At 39.3% G+C, this 22,407-nt stretch overlaps 1 protein-coding gene across 3 annotated transcripts in view; it reads left to right on the forward strand.

Annotated features, from left to right (window-relative positions):
* The window catches only part of CHST9 (carbohydrate sulfotransferase 9), a 194,744-nt gene that overhangs the window by 100,868 nt on the left and 71,469 nt on the right, over positions 1 to 22,407 (forward strand). For all 3 annotated transcript variants that reach the window (XM_081148297.1, XM_081148295.1, XM_081148296.1), the window contains one exon: positions 11,741 to 11,782. In XM_081148297.1, the coding sequence (XP_081004423.1) occupies positions 11,741 to 11,782 (42 nt within the window). The remainder of the gene's footprint in view (positions 1 to 11,740; positions 11,783 to 22,407) is intronic.

Consider the following 22,407-nt stretch of genomic DNA (forward strand, 5'->3'; position numbering starts at 1 on the left):
CTTTCTTTATTTAACCTTATTCACATGTACAGAATATATTTTTAAAGGTAAAATGGTAAGTTCATTCCTAGAATTAAACTTACTTTTCTGGCATTTATCGAAAAAACAAAAATAATTTTCCTTCTCCACATGAGGAAGAAAATCAAGAGAGATAATCAATTTAATATTTTTAAACTTCCTAGCAGAAGTCTTTAAACAACTTTCTAACACATCTAGATTAGATCCCGGTTTCACATTAAAGTGCCTGCAATGTCCTATTCTTAGTATTCTAATTATAGTTGCGATGTTTGCATCTCACTGAACTCTTTAGGAAGCATTTAAAGTTGGCAGTAGTCAAAGTCTTTGAGAGATTGTAAAAATCAAACAAACAAAAACTAAATGTTCTGTAAGATGGATTCATTATCACTTGTTTTAAATAATTTATAGTGATTGATGGCAGAAGTAAAGCGAACAGATGCCTCGGATCAGCTTGCACATTTTATCTTTTCTCTCCAAAGACTTCCACATTGTGTCCAGTATCAATACAGTGGAACCTGGTACAGTGTGACTTAGGCATCAGAATCCTTCCACTCATAGACTATATCAAAATTAATATTGTCACTCATGAGGTAATGTCAAAGGAACAACATTATTCTGGGTGAAAATTAAAAGATTTGCATATAAGATGGCAGATATGATTGAAATTTCCATTCATATTTGCTGATACAAATGCAAACACCAAGGCTAAGGTGTGGCTAATTTAGATTGTTTTAACCCTTTGACTTTAGAACTTGTATAAGTAGTATATATTACACAGTACAGGTTATTATCATTAATGATGCTACAATCAGTGCTCTTCAATAAAGGCCTGATCTAAAGGAGAGAGAACAAATGTGAAGTCTGTCAGTCTTCACCAAAGCACTGAGGTGGAAGACTTAAAGATGAAACTCAGTTCCAAGCTTTTTAAACCAGCAAAAGGAATGCAGCTGTTTATCAACTTCCCCTCCCCCTCCCACAGCCCCTGCTAGGTTCTAGAGATTTGCTATACACTATTTGAACACATACAAATTTGTTAAGAGGGTAGATCTCATATTAAGTGTTCTTACCACAATAGAATAAAATTTTAAATAAATAAAAGAAAATAGTCAACTTCTACCTAGCAGGAGGGATTGACTAGCTAACAGTATAATTACACTAATAAGGTGACCAAAATGCCAGAACTGATCATACAATGGTGCAGTCCTTGCTCAGTCAAGTAGAGCTTTAGAATATTATGGGGAATTTTGAGATCACTTGGCAGCATCTGAAGTAGGGAGAAATGTGATGTTAAGAAATGAAGCTTTTCCCTTTTTCTGTATTCTTGAAAATTTTCATAATGAAATGCTGTAAAGCAAAGGAGAGAAGGTCAGTGTGGCTGAAGCATGGTGATTAACAGTCAGTATGTAGGCAGCATTCCTCTTATGTGGGGCCGTGTAGACTGTTAAGAGAGTTTAGATTTTATGCTAATTGTGCAGTAGATAATCGCTGGAGAATTTTAAGCAAGGAAATGAGATGATTTTTTTAAGCGCTCTGGCTTGGGGGGGATTCTAGGAAAATAGTGGAGATAGGGAAACCATTTAGAAAGCTGTTAAAGTAAACCAGGAAAAAAATGAAGTGGTTTCAGTAAAAGTGATGAGACCCCCTCAGATTTATGATGTATTGTTGACATAGATATGACAGCAAATACTTATAGATTGGATGTGAACAGATAAAAAAAGAGAGGGATAGCCTGGCTGGGCGTGGCTCAGCGGTTGAGCGTCGGCCTAGGATCTAGGCGATCGGGGTTCGATTCCCGGTCAGGGCACATGCCCGGGTTGTGGGATCGATCAATGACTCTCTCATCATTGATGTTTCTATCTCTCTCTCTCTCCCTCTCCTGTCTTCTCTCTGAAATCAATAAAGATATATTTAAAAAAATTTTAAAAAGAGGTCTAAAAGGTGACTCTAGGTTTTTGGCTTGAGCAAGTTGGTGAATAAGGCTATTAGCTGAGATGCAGCAGAATATGAAAGGACCAATTTGGGGGCCTGAGAATAAAAAGATTCCCTTTTTGTATATGTTAAATTTGAGATGACTATTGCCTACCCAGAGAGAGATGCTTCTTGGATATCTATCTATTACAGCTATCTGGGTGAAAAGTAATAGTGGCATGAAGAGGGTATGTGGCAGTGGGGTGAGAGAAGAGGGTGGGTTTGAGAAAATTTGAAGAGAGAGAAAACAGGACTTGGTTGTTGATGACAAGTGAGCCGTGAGGGAGTGGGAGAGGAAATTCCGAGCCCCCTGATTAGGGTGGCTGAGTAGTACCCGTCCTTGAGAAGGTGCATTAGAGGGGGAGCATGATTGGAAGAGAAGGGGAAGGCTTCACGTTTAAATAGTGCCTGTGGAAGACCTAAGACCATGTGCACTGAGCATGTTCTTATCTGAGTTGGGAACACAAGTGACATACACAGTCCAAAGAGATTTCAGAGTCCCCAGTGTAAACATAGCCATCATCAAAGCCAGCAAAGTGAGTGCGAGTGTTCAGGAAGAGCCTGTAGTGCAAATGCAGAACAGGACTGAATTTCAGACGAGGGGAGTAAGTGTGGCCTGATGCGGGCTGGCTGACCAAGCAACCCCGGGAATCCAGAGGACGGGAAAAGTAGTGAGAAGACTCAGGCGCGTTATCCTGTTGGCATAGCTCCTCCTCAGCCAGAACTTACAACGAGGCAATATCGGACGTGAGTCCAAGCCTCCCATGCAAAGAGCAAAACCTACAGCCATAACACAGAACCACCAAGAATTTAGAAATGGAGGCTTTGGTCCTGCATACTTGGGTAGTTGTGTGCTGTTGACGGGAATGGGAAACATGGGAAATGGTGTAGCCACCATGGAAAAACAGTATGGAAGTTCCTCAAAAAATTAAAAATAGAACTACCGTACAGTTCAGCAATCCCAGTTCTGAGTATTTATCCAAAAGAAGTTGAAAATCAGGGCCTCAAAGAGAGATTTGCACTTTCACATTCACTGTAGTATTACTCGTAATTGCCAAGAACTTAAGTGTCCATTGATGAATGACTGGATAAAGAGAAGGTAGGACATACATATTATTCAACCTTTTAAAAAAATTCTTCAACATATGACAACATGAAAGAACCTTGAGGATATTATGCTAAGTGAAATAAGCCAGATACAGGAAGGCAGATAGCACATGATTCTACTTACACAAGGTGTCTAAAATAGCCAAAGTCATAGAAGCAGAGAGAGGAATGGTCATTGCCAGGGGCTGACGAAGGGGGGCAGTGGGGAGTTACTAATCAATGGGCATCAAGCGTCGGTCAAGCAAGATTAATGTGCTCTAAAGGTCCAATGTACATTGTACCTATAGTCAATGATAAGGTATTGTACACTTAAAGTTTTGGCAAGAGATTAGATCATTGTGTTCCCAGATGGTATTTGGGCTGCATGATTGTCTTCCAGGCAGTTGCGGTCAGCAGACGACAAGCGGGAAGTGATAGATGCAGACCACTATGAAAGGGGCTGCAGCAAGGGTGCTGGCTATTAAAATAAACCTACTTCTTCTGACTTCAAAATTGGCAAATGTTCACTGTTCCCCAACTGCCTCTTTAGAATAATAGAAGGTCTGTGTCTGGGAGGAACTCTGGAGATTATTTGGTGCTGATTTTTCATGTTACAAATGGATTGAATAAAGCCCTGAGAGGGTTACTTGTTAAAAGTCACACACCTGCTTTTGGGTAAAGTCTGTGATGATATTAGACACTTTCCCGTTGTACTCTGATGCTATTTATGGGACTCTTTTCAGAGGAAAGGAAACCAGTTTTACGTATCCCCTCTGTGTGCCGCATAGCTGAATCTACCCCTGGAGGAAGTCCAGTGTAAAGGTTGAGAGGGCAAGCTGTTGTCCCAAACTACCAGAGCTGGAACCTCTGCTCTGACCCCTAGGAGTTATATGACCTCAGCCTCTCACAAGTCACTCCCCTTATATGCAAAATGGGAATAATAAGAATATTATAGAATTATTATGAGGCTTGAATGAGATTATACCTGTCAAGCCGTGAGCCTACTGCCTAACGCATGGTATGTTCACAATAAATCTTGGCAATCCTTTTATTGCTTTTGATATTACTTTATATTACTTGCCTCTGTCTTTTAGCATCTAGGATGGAAACGTTAATAACACACCCAGAGGTTTGTTTTTCTGGCAGGTAGTGTCCATAAAACAAATATATGTTGAGAGGATGACAAAGGAAAAGAGTGAAAAGGGGAGACTGTAACATTGAAAGCCCTTTCTTCATTGTCTGTACCACATTCTGAAATGTGGAACTGTAAAAGTTATTTTTATTGATAACATTACCTCTTTTTCTGATCTGTGAAATATGCAGCCAGCACCTTTAACATAGCATAGGAAAGATCAAGACGGAAACGTGTGTTTATGTGTGTTTTTAGCATGGCACACGGTAACAGAGGTTTACCATTGTTTCTACAGCTCAGCTCGCTTCCTGTACATCTTAGGTGGTTCCTACTAAGTCTGTGTGCTAGTCAGAGGTACAGAGAGGACAGAGGCAAAGTGTTTTCCCATAATGAGTTTGCTCGTGGTAGAGACAGTTGACACAAAAGATACATATAACAACAGAGGCTGCTAAAAATGGTGGCATATAAAGGACTCTATGGTCGGACCACCTGGGTTTGAATCCAGCACTTGGCAACTTTGTGACCTAAACGAGTGAGTAACCTCTCTGAGCCACACTCTCACCTGTAAACTAGGAGTAGTGATAGTTTACTGTAGTGATAGTGATAGTCAGTGTTCCTTACCTGACAAGATTAAGGAACAAATGAGTTAATATATGTAAGGGGCTTGGCCTGGCACCCTGTTTGCTCCCGGGCTTTGTCTGTCTCCCTGATGAGCTACAGCCTCTATGGTCCAGAAGACAACCGCTCTGAGCATGGAGAGACCAAGTCATCAAGGCTAGGTCTTGAAGAAGGAATGGGACTTCTTCAACCAGAAGGAAGAGAGTTGGCTATTTCAGGCTTAAGACTAAAAGTGGATGTGGCCTATTCAGAGGACTTTTATGATTTCTATAGGAAAGTCCTGAGTTACCCAGGTATGCAGGGATTATATCTGAGTGAGTGCCAGATGCAAAGTTAGACAGGATCTGTAATAGTGACAAGCAATAAAGGGTTGAGGAGAAGATTAGCATGGGCAAAGCAATTTTTAAATAATTCATTTGGTAGATTAAGAGCATAATGGAGACTGAAATCAGGGAGACCATTTTGGAATACTCCAGGCTGTGATGTGCTAAGAGCCTGGGCAGGAATGATGGGACGTTAAAAAGGAGGAAAGAAAAGATCAAAAGGTGACTGAAACAGGTGCAGGAAGGAGATGGCCAGGGGATGTCAAAGTCACATGCCTGCCTGGCAGAAGTCTGTGTCATTGACACACGTGCGCAAGCTCAGAGGGCCCGGTGGTTTGGGGAAGAGAATTACAGGTTTCCTTGAAATCTAGTTGCATTTGATCCAGCAGTGGGTCAGCCACGTGGAAGGTAGGATTTGGAGAAGCAGGACTGAAGTTCAGGAGAGGTCAAAGCTAAAGATGTTTGCATATCGGGGACTGAGTCAAGTTTCGATCAGCGTGAAAGAAATGAGAAAGGGTGAAATTTCTGAGGAGTGGGGACGGCAACAGTAAAGCGAGACAACATTCCAGCAAGTGAGGCACCACTGAGGTGACGCCTGTGACAGCACTTACGGGGCAGGGTGATTAAATCCAACGTAAGTAGGAAAGCCCTGGTGACTGCATGGTAATGAAGACCTGCTCTACTTATTTATTTATTTTGCCCCATTTCTTAGAATCTCAAGGCCAACATAGACATCAAGAGACATTCTGTAGGAATTAGGGCTCAGTGAAGCTGAGTTCATGGGTTTCCCGAGACAGATGTAGAATCAGACCTACCCCTTTTCAGTATCATTCTCTCTTTTCAGGCTGTCAGCTTGGCTGCACCTCACCGGATGTGGTTCAGTTTGTACTCTTGTATACAAAGCATGCTGGAGCGTGCTGGGTCCCCCGCACCGGGAGCGTGGCAGGGCACCGGGAGCGTGGCAGGGCACCGGGAACGTGGCAGGGCACACACACTGCCCGCCAGCTGGAGCGCTCAATCAAATGCGGACCTGAGTCTCACCCTCTTTCTCTACTCTTCATTCATATTTCCTTTTATTTTCTTAACTAATTTTCCAATCTTTAGAAGATAAAAGAAGTGGTTTACTTACTTTTGTATGTATGTTAATGAAATAATCCATTGCTTATAATATTGTTTCCAGAAAAATATTGAAATGAGGAGGCTTGAAAACTCAACCACATTTATAGCCAGATGATTGCAATAATTGTTTAAATCAAAATGGCTATTTTTGAAAGTATAAAAAGTGAGGTCCTGTGTACCAACATTTTGCACAATTTCATGTAATTTTAATTAAGGAATAGCCCTTTGAGACCGTCACCTTTTTATGAATTCCTTATGAAGTCATACACTCTTAATACCTTTCCAGTTTTATTCTTGGAGCAAGTAATTTGGAAAATGCCAAGAACAGAAACATAGAAAGCATTTAACATAAACTAAAATCATTAATACTTCATGGAAAACATAATCCATTCTGAGGCATTTTAAAATGGCTACTATAAAATCTTCTCTTCTAGGAGGTTAGCAAGTTGTTCAAAACTGGTGCCTAAATGATCTTATTCAAAGGGCTTGACAGAAATAGAACCTGTAAAACCCAAGGATTAGAAGGAAGTGGATGGTGAGATTTAAATGATTTTGTTTTAATTGCTCTTTGTCTTCAGATTTCCATTAAGCTTGCTCCCACGCCTGGCTCCCCATGGGACCATTGGGTCAGAGGTTCTTCTGTTATGTTTATTATTTGCTGGAATGGAATGAGGGTTTCTTCCATTTCAGAGTTGCCAAACCCAGTTTTGAAAATAGTTGGCAGTTTCAGTTGGCCAGATTTGCCTGCTGAGATCCCTTTTGTTTTGAACTAGTGAGGCCCAAGGTCAAGAAATACTTGGGATAACTTAAGAAAACCATAGTTATAGGGTTCTTCTATTTGCAAATGTGTAAGGCTGTTTTATCATGTTCTGGTTTCTTCTCTCTTCTGTTATTGTGTCCTCTTGCTGACCACTCTTGAGCTGTCTCAAGCCCCCTTCCTGGATGGCAGTAGCCCACCCAGCCCTCCACAGTCGTCTTTGTCCTGAGGTTCATGGATTGGAGGGAAAGACTAGTGGAGTGCTGGATTTAGAAGCTGAATTCTGGAACCAAATCTTAGTTTCACCTCTAGTTTTTCAATCTTGGGCAAGATACCTAAACTCATTCCCTTCCTCTTTTTCCCTCCACTTAAAAAATATTATTTCTTAATTTTATCAAAGTAATACATACATAAAATATTAAATACAACAGAGATTCTTTCAACTGGCCTCCTCTTAAATGACTTCCCTGATTAATCGACTTTCTCCCTTCCCTAGTTATAACCTACTAACTGATGCTTACAGCTGACTCACCACCAGGGCCTCACCTGCTGTCTCTCTAGCCCACCTGTAAACTTCTGACCCCACCTGTGCTGATGTCTGTGGACCAAGAGTCTGTTTCCAAGCTTGCGGTGCCAATTGTACTTGTTCATATAATTGTTAGATTCAACTATAAATTATGTAAACTAATGGCATATGAAGGCTTAAAAGAATTGCTATTTCTATGATGATATTTTGAAAAGACCTGATAAAGTTGAGTTACTGAAAATAAAATGCTACAGAAGTAGGTGTTAAAATATAATGCTAAAATATTAGGAAAAAACTCAAAACAAATTTGAAAGGATTCTGCTTTGTGTCTTTAAATCCTCAATCACTTTAATGAAACTGAAACTAGGAAATATAGATGATGATGATTATGGGTAGGATTTATGTAAAAAAGTGTAGAACTGGAAACACATACTTGTCTTTCATATGCAGAAATGCAAGTCGTATTCCTATGGGATTCTTCTGGTATTAAATTAAATTAAGGTTCACATGAAGTGCTCAGCGGTATCTCTGCTATTTAATAAGGATTCAGTACATGTTAGTTGTTATTATGGTCATTATTTATTTAATACTGTGCGTCCAGGTAATTTTAGAACAAAAGAGAAAAGAAGGTAAAGTTAAATCAATATTTCAAAAGAAAATATTGGAATAGACCTTTAAATCCAACAACCAAACATTAGACAATGAAGGACCTAAACTTCACTGTGATCATTTTTTTTTTTGCACCAGAATACTTACATGCAAAATTAAGGGGGTATTGATAATCACATTTCCGAACAGTTGAGCTGGGGAAACAAACTGATCCATTCATGAAATGTAACCCTGCTTCAGTTTTAACAACAAATAGCCACATGGCCTTAGGAAACTGGCAACCTTTTTCTAATGCTGTATTCTCTGTAAGGTAAGGGTGATGATAAACAACTTTATTATGTGGCAGGAGAATTACTTTGAGATAAGTGCATTATGGTCATTCTTGTGTTCTCTCACTGGAGTGTGAGCTCTGCCTGGACAGTGTCTATTCATGCTGCATGGGCTCTCAAACCTTCAGAAAAGGACCCGTGAAGCGCAATTTTTAAAAAAATTGATTTCCTATCAGAGCTCTAGACCTATTCACTTAGTACGGTGCTTACGCCAGATTTCAACAGGTGAAATACTCTTTACCACCAAAAACAAAAATGACTCAGAATAAAGTAATGTGATGAAGAGGAAAGATCCTGTTTCATCAGATTGCCTGTGCCACTAAATTAAGCCTTTAATGCCGTAATCAATCTCATAAGCACAATATAAGAACGTGTACACTGGATATGAGATTTAACTCTTATTTATTTTAGGGGGTCTGGCCAAACCCAGTTAATCTCTGTTATGTGGAGCAAACCCAAATGCTGATTAAAATAATTTTCATAGCTGACCATGGAAGTACATTCCTGGTTATTTAATGCATGATCACGTAGCAAGGAAGTCATTCTGTATTGGTTGTACTGGCTGAGCTCAAATCCTAGGTAGTCATTACATTAAAAAATGCATGGCAAGAGCAATGATTTAGAAGATATATTCAAAACCTTTGAAGAGCTATCCATGCTATTACTATTATTGGGAGGGGGGAGAGGATGCTTTTTTTAGGAAACAATTCATAAATTCAAAAGCAAATGGCATTTACTTTCTTGTCTTTTATAAGATCCTTAAAAGTAATATTAATTCATATTAGCCTTTGAAAAGAAATATTAAAATTTAATTTAATTCAGTACATATTTATATATGACATTAAACTAAGTTTGGGGAAGTTATAAAGGGGAATAAGACTGGATCATGCCTGTGTTCAATAAGTTTACTATAGAGTGTAGAAAACGTGCATTCATCTAAATATCATACCTCAGTCTGCAATATGTGGACAACCAACTAGACCAGGGCAGAGTATCCAATCCCTGAGTGTACACTTATTATTATCCTCTAATTTCAGGTTTCCCGAGACCCTTAAGAAATTGGCAGATGGCAGTTTCCAAAGGCTGGGTGGCTTCATCTATTAGAAATGTGGAATTGCTATTCCATGGTCTTAGAGTTTTAGTCATGCAAGATGAGAAAGTTCTAGAGATCTGCTGTGCAACATTGTCCTTATAGTTAACAATACTGTACTGTGCATGTAAAAATTTGTGAAGAGGATAGATTTCATGTTTGTGCTTTTACCACAATAAATAAAAAAATTGGTAGATGACTTTAAACCCTTTTCATTTGAAACATCATGCAAATGAGGAGAAGAGCCTGTCATGTCTGCATTTTTTAAGGAAATAACTTGATCAGTGTAAACCAGAGAGCTTAAAAGCAATACCTGATTAGAATAATTCTACATGCAATCAATAAGCCACTTACCAGAATATCCTAAGAGATAAGGAAGCAGCTGCATTTGACTTTTTGAATATTTTTTCCACATGAATTTAATTTCCTTCCATGGTTACGTGTCAGATTACATAAACAATGAGACTGCGCTGGATAAAATCAGTTTTGTATGGAGGGAGATTTTGGATTCTAGCCTAAACAGTGTTCTTATCACGAAGCCATGAAAGTGTGACCTTAATCATGCTACTGTTACATGGGTGGACAAGTAGCTATAGAGTTGCAATTACATCAGAGTGGGTTGAAGCAGTGGATTACCTATCAAGTTCCAACCCATGGGGATCAGTTATACTGTAGGACTCATAACTTATGGATGAACTAGACAAATAACTTATAAATACCTTCATTCGAAATGCAGAAATTACTAAACCAAGGGGAGCTGCTAAAACCTTATACCAGGAAACTCATGACAATACAATTCAAAATACCCTTGGATATGTTTTTAAAATCATTCTCAAGATAAAAATAATATTTAATTGACACAAGTATAAACTGGCATATTTGAACACAAATGAAATTTAGTGAAAGATTGATTTAAAAAGCAAGTGCCAATTGCTTTTCAGGATTATTGTCTCGATTAGGGTTAGAAAAGCAATATTATAAATGAGTTGCATGGGTAGTAAGTTGTTTAAGTAGAGCAGGATAGCAGGACAGAGAATTAATCCTACCATTACTTAAGCCTTATCATTTTTGAGCACTTGTTTAAGTTTTTAGTGAGCATACTTGAAAGAGATATTTAAAAAAATAAGATAGCATACAGAAAGCAAAATTTACATATATATGTATATAATATATTAATCTATAGTTTAGCATGCAAAATATATTTATATTAAGATTATATGTTATATGAAATATGTGGTATAGTATACAGTATATAATATTAATGTAAGTTATATATTTATAATTTTTATTTAAGAGAAGAATTGGAACTTTGTAATCTAAAAAGCAAAAGGCTAAAGAGTCATATAATTACCACCTTGCAGTTCCCTAGGGTTGTTCTCAGAATGAGGTCAGGCTCTCCTCTGCCACAGATGACTAAAAAAGAGGAAATACACTGTGCAACATTTAGCAACTTCATCCACTAGAAAGAGGGTCTTCTTGATTATCAGGATGAAAAATTATTGGTTCAAGGAAAACCAAACCCCAAGATTTCAGTCTTAGAGCTCTTCACTGCAGAATAAACTACCATTAGTTCTGGATGATTTCAATATTCTTGGGATCACTTCCCTCAAAGAGCCTATTGCTTTTATGGTAGGTTTCAATTCATTTACTCTTTCAGGCTTCGTACACTAAGATATCAAGCAGCAGGGCCACTGGATACTCAGTGCCAAGAGATGCACATGGCATATCTATCCCGAGTACCAATTTTACCCCAAGATCTATCGCAAGTGCTCAAAGATTCCAAGAGGAAGCTATAATTGTCTATCAGCACACTGATACGTTGTGGAGAGCATTTCACAGAGTCCAGCGATGGACAGTCTGCAACTCCACCTGCCTCACTAGTACCCGGCTCCTTTCTCTGGCGCAGAGGAAACAGGCAGAAAGCTCAGTCTTTCCTGTGGCTAAATTTGAAGATAATGCCCAGTTTCCTAATAAGTGACACAAAGCCATCACCCCTTCATTAACCCACAGGGGATGCCATATTCTATCAAAAACCTCCTGATGATTTTCTGTGCTAGAAATAAAATATTAGAGGCTCTGTGGTATCTTTATGTACAAAGTTGTTTTTTTGTTTAATTCCTTTGCATGTGATGCTAATATATGAATTTCTTTCTCTTCTTTTCCAGGATGGGGGCCAGTAAATTACTTGCAGCCTGTACCCAGAATCAGTGAGTAAACTCTCTGTAATGTTTGAGTCTTGGATAGTTATAGATAAGCAGAGCAACAACTACAATATTTGAAAACTCCATAGTGTCCCTTTTAAACACTGCTCTTATGATGATAACTGTTACCAGCAGGCACAGCCTCGGTGGCATTGTTGGGGTGTAAGTCTTGGAGGGTGTGGGAGAGAAGGGAGCAAACCATGATCCTTGACCTCATGAAATTTACAGAGGAAACCAAAGACTTTAAAGATAGATTTCAATTATATCTAGCTTAATGAATAATTAATGTTCCTGTTATTTGAAAGAGTTTGCATTTTTCCTGGTTTTCTTTAAAAGTATTTAACACTTCCCTGAGACATTGGACTTTATTTTCCAGAAATGTCTTTCTCTAAGAATACAATAAAACCTTACTAAGATATTCTAATACACAATTTTTGACCATTTGACCGAGACTATCATGAAATTTACCTTTGAATTGGGTGCAAGGAATGGATTTGATAAGATAAATAAAGGCAATACCTGTGACTGATTTAAAAAGAATAATTGTTTTCATGGCTGTAGCATATGGTCTTTAGGCAAAAAGATTCAGCTATAAAATAAGGATCCATGTCATTAAGTAGATGTCTCCTTAGACAGACTTTATTGGCAGATCATAGTACTGAAAGTAATAAAACTGCATTGCTTTCAATAAATTCTGACTTCCATAATTCAGGCTAGCTTTTTTTTCCTACCTCCCAAACTTATTATTCTAATCTAATGAAGTTTACTTTTGTGTTGTATCTGAACATAAGGATTTACTAATAGAAAATCAATTCTGATTATCTTATATTTTTAATTTACAAATACAAATTTTAATATTTTGGGATGCCTATCTGTAAATTGATCACCTAGATGACATAGTGTATTTACTTTTACAAGGAAAAAAACCTTTGTATCATTCCCTTTATTTTTCTGTGATTTTCATACAGTAGATAATTTTTTTAAATTTAAAACTCAATATGTTCACAAAGCAGGCAAGATAAATTCCCAGGATGATAGTGAAGATTTACGATGAGAAAAAAAATAACCCCAAATCAGATCATGCCCTCCTTGGGCATATTGTAAAATTGGAGCAGTAACTGAATCACCATTCATTAGTTCATTCATTCATTCAACAAACACTCAAGGGCTATGTTTATTGCTTCAGGGTATGTGGAGATAAATAAAATTCTCGTCTTTATTGTGCTGACAACCCATAAATTGAAACAGAGATGAAGACAAATAATATTTTCATGTGATAAGTGATGTGTTATTCTTATACACAAAGTGCTTCGGGAACATAGAGAATACATCATTAAACCTGACTGGAAGAATTGGGGAAATATTCATTACAAGTATAACATTTGAGCTCATTCTTAAAGGATAAATACAGTTTCTACAAGTAGAGAACAGAAGAACAAAGTTGCAAATCAGTATGAGCAAAAGTGTGGAGATATGGAAGTACATGAATCACTGACAAAAAACCGACTTAATTAGTTGTAGAGAACTGAGGGGGTGGGGGAGCTCTATTTGGTATATATAAAGGTATATTACTATGCAGATATGCCCTTCCTTAGAGCCCAGAGAATGATTTATTCGAAAGTCATCTGTACACAGTTGAAATGGGAATAGATATTTCTCTCTTGAACAGTTGAGAGAACTTTTAGGAACACAGAATAGAATCAGCTCCCTGATACAGAAGAGAGGAGGGGTTAAAAAAAAAAGATAGATTTAAAGGTGGATACAGAGAAATTTGAAGGAGTTTATGTCTGAGAGCTTCAGTTTTCTTTACACTATACTGTTGGATATGCATGGGATGTAGACTGGGAGGACGCAAGTTTGAATCCCAGCTCATCTGCCCATGAATGATATCACATAACTTGTCTATATTTCAGTGTTATCATCTGTAAAATTGAGTCAATAATTACTTTTAATTCTTAGGTTGAAGAACTATATAATGTATGTGAAAGCACGTTCTAAACTGTAAAGCATTCTGGGATAACAATACTTATGAGAAATTAGGATTATTAAAGATAAAGCATGTCCAACATATTCACATAAAGGTGCTCTACAGATGGGAGCTACTAGATGATTATCATTTGAACAGGAGTTTGTCTTGAGGAGGGAGGGAAAAAAATCGAAATAAGGAGTGAAAACAAGGAGGGACATGTAAAAATGTGTTTAAGCAGAATTAAGGGCCCATTCCAAAACTATGATTTTGCATGTACAGTCATACCTGTGAGCTCCAGAGCAGCAAAACTTGATGATGTGATGGACCTGGAGTTGGGCAAGGTCAGAGCAAGTACTATGTCACTGAGGGAACAATTGAAAAGATTGATCAGTGCAGATCGCAGAAGCTTGGAGGCCTGGTGCTCCACTAGGTTGGCAGAATACTGCCTTTTCTATTCAGGGTCCTGTGATCCTACGGCTCTTTTCATTATCAAATAAGTGAGTCGAGTTGCCGAACATCTCCGAGGTTTGTTAAGTTCCAGCCACAGGCTACTGCTCAGAGACCCAGACCCTTGCCTGCCCTTCTACCCTTGGCTCACAATGCCCAGCCCAGCCTGTACCCAGCCTCCTTTTTCTACTTGAGTTTTAGTCCTTCCCTAGCACATGAGGCAGCAAAAAGTTTTCTGCCTCCTCTGGAATAGAAAACTGAAATTTGAACCAACTAGAAAGGAGCCAGGCTGCAAGCCTGACTTGTTTCTCATTCCATCAGCACCAGCTCTAGACCTCAGTACAGAATTCACTGGCTGCGATAGGCAGGACCACACCTCCTCTCGCACACCGAGAAGTGGGTTATCTCACCAGCCACTAGGATAATGTCGTGTCCTCTTAAAATGCTTAGTGAGCCCGGTGGGCCCCAGGAGAGAGCTGCCAAGATCTTTCTTTATAGTTACTACACTCACCTCAGAGGGAGATTCCGATTCCTAGAGCATGTTCTCAATTTGCCAAATGGCTGTAATAAAGAGAATGTCGGCTATATCTTACACATTACTGACTCCTGTTTTAACTGATGTAAGATACACTCCTCACTTGGGAACATGCTTGATTCATTCATTCAGTAATTATTCATTAAGCATATTCAAGGGGCTAGCTACTTTCCAAGATCTTTGAAGATAATGAATGTAAGCATCTTCCATGAATAATATTTGAAACATTGGGAAGACCCTGTGAAACTCAGCCAAAATTTTAGGTTTCTGTGAAAATATAAACTGCAGGCTCATTAGAGGTTGGGAAACCCCAGAGCTTTTTTTTTTTTCTTTCTGCTCAGGCTCGGCTTCCAAAGCCCACTCGTCTCTGAATATCAACAGGGATCACACAGAATTCACCTCTAAGCACCTTGTTGCCTGTACTTTTCTTTCAGTAAGCTCTGATAGTTCGCAGATGTGTAGATTGTTCCAGAACATATAACATCCTCACTCCCCACACATGGCCCTTCCCTGCATGGCAGGAGCCATGCTGAGGTTCACCCCATCTCTGCCTTCCCCGAGTGGAAAACACCCTGTGATGCTTCTCCTGATTGGGCTTCCGCTGGGTGTTCTCCTTGGCTGCCCTGAGTGCACATCAGCCCATTCCTGACTGCTCCCGTCGCTTGGGTCATGCCAGCCAGACCACAGTGCCGTCTACAATACCATTTTATTCCCACCTGTTTGCATGCAGACTCCCTTCTAGATCTGCTAGAGGGAGCGACTCACCGTTCATTAAAAGCAAACACAAACATCCTTTATCCATTTTATTTCCTTAGCCATAACTATATTTCTGTTTCCTTCTTCAATTAGCAGATCTCCCATTCCCAGGCTCTTTACAACTCCTCTCTACCCTTTATATATCTCATAGGTTTTAGTAACCCTTGAGAGATAGTTTTTTGGTTTATTTCCCACTTAGGTGAAAGAACACAAGACTCATGTCCATCCAGTGGCAAACTCAAAATCAGGAGTCTGTGTACAGAGGCATTTCATCTGCATGTTTTTCTCACTGTTCTTTAAAACTCCCTTGTTCAATATGGAATAAGCCCATGAGTCCCGACCAGCAAGAATACAGTCCAGATTGTAACATCACAGACTTGAGGATCTTGTTAAAATGTTCAAGGCAGCATCTAAAACTTGAATCTTTTTACTCTGGATCCTCTACTTCCTTGGGTCTGAAAAAATATTTGAAACATTATTTACAGACTGGAAAAAAGTGCTTTCCTTCTATTTCATGAGTGGAAATAAATGAAAATCATCTCTAAGAGTCAATGAACTGAGAAATGTTCCTGGGATTTTCATGAGGAAAATCTTTGGGTGCGGTCTAGGTCCCAGCAAAAGGGTGCACACAGTCAGGGGTGATACCTTCTTACAGATTGATAGCATGCTCTCTCCCGGGGTGGAGGGGCCGCCTTTGTGGAAAAGCTGCAGCGGGATGTGATTTTAAAGAAAGAGATGCTCCTGGCCACAGCTTCACGTGCTCATGTCCAGTCAGTCACACAACCTATGCTCACACCCTAGAGCTCTGCATTTTGTAGGTGTGTTCTTCTCAGCACAGTTCCTGGAAAATACTATCGGGTAAGTGCACCCAGTGTCCTGTGCTCATCCAGCTCCAAGAGAAGGAGGCCCATCTCATGTTCATGAGCTCTGAAGGGGTCAGAAATGTGGCTTCTGTAGTGGGGACTCCAGCCCCTGGCCGGGCATGGCTCAGGGCATTTTCCAGCGCTCACAATGTTGAGTCCTCTGCGCTCAGCTTCTCTGGGGAAGGAGGAGAATTGAGAAGAAGGTGATATAGTGTTAGAATCAAAGGTCAGGGTTATTATTAAGGTAAGAGTGGAAAGGGGGGAAGTGAGACCTAAGTGTGTCACTGTAAGTATCCCTAGCTGGCAGCTTGTCCTTGCTCATACCTAGAGATATGCATCCCATCGACAGGCAGAACATGCTTTTCTGTAAATCTAGGATTACCAAAGCTGGTAGGGAAGGATAGTTAGAGACTTTTCTACAGCCTTCCTGAGCTTATGTGAGAATTAAGCCTTACAAATCTTATAGGAATTGATGGACATGGTGATATAAAAAAATGCAGCATAAAGCTTTAGATTCATGGCCTAACAATCTCAGCTGAAAAGCCCTCACACTGTAGGATAAAATAAAATAAAAGGCTACTCTTTGCCAGCCTTACCTACGCTCACAGACAGACTCCAGTATCCAGATAGCTTGCAAATTATGCACAAACTGAAGCTGTTATTCCCACAGCCATGAAAATAATTTGTGGATTTGTTGAGATCTTTTCATTGTTTGGGGGAAAGGGGTGCATATCCTTCTTGTATGGCAATAATTAACAAAGAAAAAGTGGCACCTCGCAGTTAATTTAGCTGTTCTTTTAAATATTTCCCTGGTACCTGAATTACATGAACGTAGTATTTTAATAAACTGATCCGCAAGTGTTTCTTCCCTTCTCACTGAGGTGCGGAGTAATCTGGAGGGTCAGAGTTTCCAATCTTTTTTTCTTGCATTAAAATGATCTGTCATTTCCATTGTGGCTATACCCAAAAGTCAATTTTTGGTCTCATTAAAGTGCCCTGTAGAATAATTCAATGGTGATGAAGATGGAATTCTTCTCAAAGTGTAACTACTCCCCTTGCTGGTGTATGGTGGTAATGACACTCATCTTTGAAAAATCCTGATTCAGGGCAGGAGGGGTTGTTTTGGATTTTTTTTTCTTTTTCTTTCTTTTTTTTTATAATTCCTTATGTTTTAGAACTTCACAATAAATTGAGGTCTAACCTAATGAAACTGCTGTCATCATACATTGTAAACCAGGTATGTTAAATTCAATAGAACCAGATTTTTTTTTTTTAATGTTTCTTAAACCTAGAAAGTAGGAAGATATTCTGAATAATGTTGTGTTCAAATTTCTTTAAAATAATAGAATCTCAATATTTAGAATTGAGGTGCAGTTTATATACAGTAAAATGCATAAATCTTGTGTTCAATCCGGTGAGTTTTGACAATTGTATATGCCCTGAATGATGGCACCCAAAGTCAAATACTGAATCTCGTATCCTCAGCATTTCCCTGAGGCCCTTTCCATCAATTCCAATTCCAGCCAGTTCCAGTCCCCACCACCTCCCTCCCGACTCATCTCCTTCCTGCCACCCGGGCAGCCACTTTCTTGATTCTGTCACCATAGGCTAGTTTGGTCTTTTCTTGGACTTCATCTGAGTGGAATCATACAGCATACACTCCGTAGACTCACTGCCCACTTGCCGTAATACATCTTTGAGATTGTTTCATGTGTCTGCAGTTTATTCCTCTTTTATTGTTGGTAGTATCCCATTGTGCAGCTAAACTACAAATTATTTATCCTATTTTTGACATTTGGGTTGCTTCTGGTTTGGGACTAATATGAATAAGAATGCTCTGAGCCCTGCCAGCCGTGGCTCAGCGGTTGAGTGTCGACCTGGGATCCAGGCGATCGGGGTTGGATTCCCGGTCAGGGCACATGCCCGGGTTGCGGGCTCAATCAGTGACTCTCTCATCATTGATGTTTCCATCTCTCTCTCTCCCTCTCCTGTCTTCTCTCTCTGAAATCAATAACGATATATAACAAAACAAAACAAAAACACCTCTGAAAATCCTTGAACAAGTCTGTTTGTGAACGTGTATTTTCATTCTTGTTGGATGAAGACCACGGGGTGGAATTCCAGATCATAAGGCAAATGTTTAACTTTATAAGAAACCGCACAACAGTTCACCAGCAATGTTGGACGTTCCAGATGCGCCTTATCTTTACCAACAGTGGGTATGAAATGGGATCTCTTGTGGCTTTAATTGGCACGTCTCCGATGGCCGATGACGTTGATCGCCTTTTTTATGTGCTGTTGCCCATTTGTGCATCTTCTTTGGTGAGATGTCAGGCTCAAGATCTTTCTCATTTTTTCTGGTCACTTGTTGGTGGTATGAATTCATCGTATATTCTGCCTTACAAGTCCTTTGTCGATATATGGATTGTAAGTACTTTCCCAGTTTGTGCTTTGCCTATTAATTTTATTCAGAGTTCTTTTTGATGAGTATACATTTTAAATTTTGATCAAGAACAATAAATTACTTTTCTTTTTCACGGTTAATGCTTTTGAATGTCCTAAGAAATCTTGGTGTGCCCTCAGGCTGTGAAGATACCCTGCTATTACTCAGAAAGTGGTGGTCACATTTTAAATTGGGGATAATCATAAGGGCAGTTTGTAGACAGACCAAGAGGCATGTTTACAGCGACTGCAACAGAGCTGTGTCTGCAGTTTTGTAAGTTTGTGATTACTTGTTAGTTTTCAAGGGTCTCCTTGACTTAGTCTCCTTTTTCTGAGAAACAGAAAACAAATTCAGATGTTTTTAGAACTGTCAGGATTGAAGAACTAAGAAGGCTCACTGTGAGGTGTGAATGTCCTATGGGCGATAACGACTTTAGACAATGATCTTTGTAGTACCAGCGACTTTATAGCGTTAGTCACTGTCCTCGAGCAGTGACTTCAATTCCAGGGGGCCAGACCATGCTATGTCTATTCTTTGTCCGCATCTTTACAGCAAAAGGATGACAGCAAATGATCAGACCTCCCTAGTCATATCATTTGCTGTATATATTGATTTAAATATATAAAATTTTAATATCTTCAATATATGCAATGTATGTGTGTAGAACATTCTGATCATCTTACTAAAGTGATGCTTTAACATCACCAAGAGCCAAGGAAAGCCCTGATAGTATTTATTCCTTTGATTAATATGTATTGATTCATACTGTGTGGTAAGGTACTGGACGTGCAGTGGTCAACCAGCAGACCAGGTACCAACCTCTAGGGGCTTACTATCTAAATGAGGAGAATCAGTCAAGTAAACAAAAATGTTGTTTTAGATTTTGTTCAATGCTCTCCAGAATATTACAAGGCACTGTGCAAGACAGTAACAGGGAAGACCTCTTTTAGGGTGGCCTGTCTGAGCAGGGGGCATCGAATCGGAGACGGTTAGAGAGGAACACAGCCCTGTAGCAAGCAGGGGAAGAGCAGTCTGCTCAGGAGGAGCTGTGCAGGTGAAAGCCTTAGGCAGGTAAGAGCCCGCGTGATCCAGGCCAGGGGGGTAGGGTACAGTGAGCAGCGGGGAGAGACAGGGTAAGGTGAGGTAGGAGAGAGAGAGAGCGGCAAAATGACTGTGAGGCCTTGTTGGCCACAGTCCAGAGTTAAGTTGTTGAAGACTGTCATCTTCCATGAGCTTAAAGTGGAGGCCACACTCCTCACAATAAGCCTGAGGTGTTTATAGCTAGAATAAGGGATATTAATTAATACTTTTGTTTTAGAGTCCCTGAGGAGTACCTTATATTTACCAATGCTGACTGATAGCACTTGGCCTGGGATGACCTGGTCACTCACTAGTATTTATCGAACAGGATTCTCAAGGTAAGAGGTCCATAGAAATATGAAGCAGAGAGGGGAACTCTGGCCAGGTGGATTTGGAGTTAGAACTCACCTAAGCTGAGTGTGCTGATGGACATACTGAAGAAGTAGGGAGAAGACCAGGAGTCAGATGATGAGGCTGAGGAAAAGTCTTGAAATGATGTCCAGGACTTAGGATCGGACCACGTAAGGGACAAGAGATCTCGTGTACACCAATCAGATCATTCTTGGGTAGGTAATGTGGAGGGAATGGAGAGAAACTAATAGCAGGTAATCAACTAAAGAGTTTAAAAGAGTTCACGTAAATTACACAGAGTGGTAAAGGGGAAGGAGGCATGAAACCAAGAATTCTGTGCAGAAACCTCTATCAATTGGTCAGGTTTGCTGATTAATTTTCAATACCAACCTAATCTCCTGGGGTATAAGATCCCCTACATGACTCTGTGACTTGACGTTATTTCTGGTTACTAGGAAGTGTGGACCAACTATGTTAGCGCATATCACTCCCCACAAAGTCTTCAGGAGAGGCAGATAAGTGAGCTGGGTGCAGGGCCAGAGTCAGCATCCTCTCCCTGCCTCTGTGTCCCTACCCCGGTCCCGTCAGCATTAGCCCTTCCTCCTCAGATAAGCATTCCCCTCACCTCTCAGGGAACATTGCACGGTGCCTATTCGGACATACACACTACTCCTTCTCTTGTGACCATTTAAACTTTGGAAAATAAAAAGTATGTTTCCCCCATACTGAGGAGACTGGAACCCTTTGAAAGAAAGATGTCAGGGTGACTAAATACTGGGCATAAAATGCGAGGATGGTGACCTTGCAGAAGAGCCAGAATGCAATGGTTACAAAAATGTCTTAGCAAAATGTCAAGAAATTGTAACACTTTTTTTTTTTTTTTTAAGCTTTAGGGACAAGTTGGATGTATGCAAATAACAATAAATAAAACCTGGCTTGGGGGAGAAGCTGAAATGGAAACATATTAATGAATAACTAACTTCATAGAAGGGAGTCAAAGGCCTAAATACAGAGATAACAAGAGATGAAGGATAGAGTCCTTGGTGACATGATGAGGATTGATACATTTTTTAAATGAAAAAGAGAGATACAGGGAGACTTGGAGTTAGAACTCACCTAAGCTGAGTGTGCTGATGGACATACTGACGAAGTAGGGAGAAGACCAGGAGTCAGATGATGAGGCTGAGGAAAATTAGAACAGGGAGAAAGAAGAACATCACAGAAATAAAGATCAAGAGCCTGCCTAGAATGTGTTATGCAATTGAGAAATCTAAGATTGAAAACAGGGAAAGCTTCCCCCTGGTCTTTATAATGTGTATGCAGAAAATATTTTTCAATCAATCGCTGTTCTCGATTCACTGCTTTTGAAATCAAGAAGCAAATCCATAGATAAGTTTGGTTGTTTTATAATAGAGTAGTTTGAGGGCTCTTTTATGACATTAAATATGTTTTTGTTGAGTTGGTTGCAGAAACATTATTTTTAACAGATCTGTAATTCTTGAAAAGGTTTGCCATGTATTGTAGCCGATATTTTCTATACTTCCCAAGGCTAGATTTGGCTAGTTGATATCACTGTGGGATTGGACCATAGAGCTAATTTCCTCATTTGACTTTTAAATCAGGTTTTGTGTGTGTTAAGTTAAACTGAAACGTTTTGATTATGAATGTAATGCCAAGATGAACTGGTACACTCCATTGACTTTAATGAAATGCACATGTTTTTGCAGGCTTGTGAATGATGGCATGGTAGAACAGCTCTTGGATCTTATTATTTAATATTTTTTCACTCATATTTTATGTGATACTTACCACAATCATAGCTTTTTAATTTTATGAACACAGTTGAACTTAAAATTTTTATTTCATCAACTTTTCAACGGGATTGATATTACCAAGGGTGTGCCTGACCCATTTTTACATAAAAGCAAGAGTTGACAACCAATATATTAAATGCAAATTAGTTAACATTTACTACATGTCTGTTATTTGAAAAGCACCATGGTAGGAGATTAATTTTCAAGGAATAAGCAAATCATCTGGGTAACTGTAAATTTAAGGTGAAATTTTTTGTCTTCGGTGATTATAATAAACGTATATATGTTAAATACCAAACAACATGTGCTACTAATATACAAAAGAGAGAAGTAACTAGGATAGTTCAGAATAATGATATTAATTGTGCAGTAC

This window comes from Miniopterus schreibersii (genome assembly GCF_964146895.1).
Source record: "Miniopterus schreibersii genome assembly, chromosome: 10".
Taxonomy (NCBI): domain Eukaryota; kingdom Metazoa; phylum Chordata; class Mammalia; order Chiroptera; family Miniopteridae; genus Miniopterus; species Miniopterus schreibersii.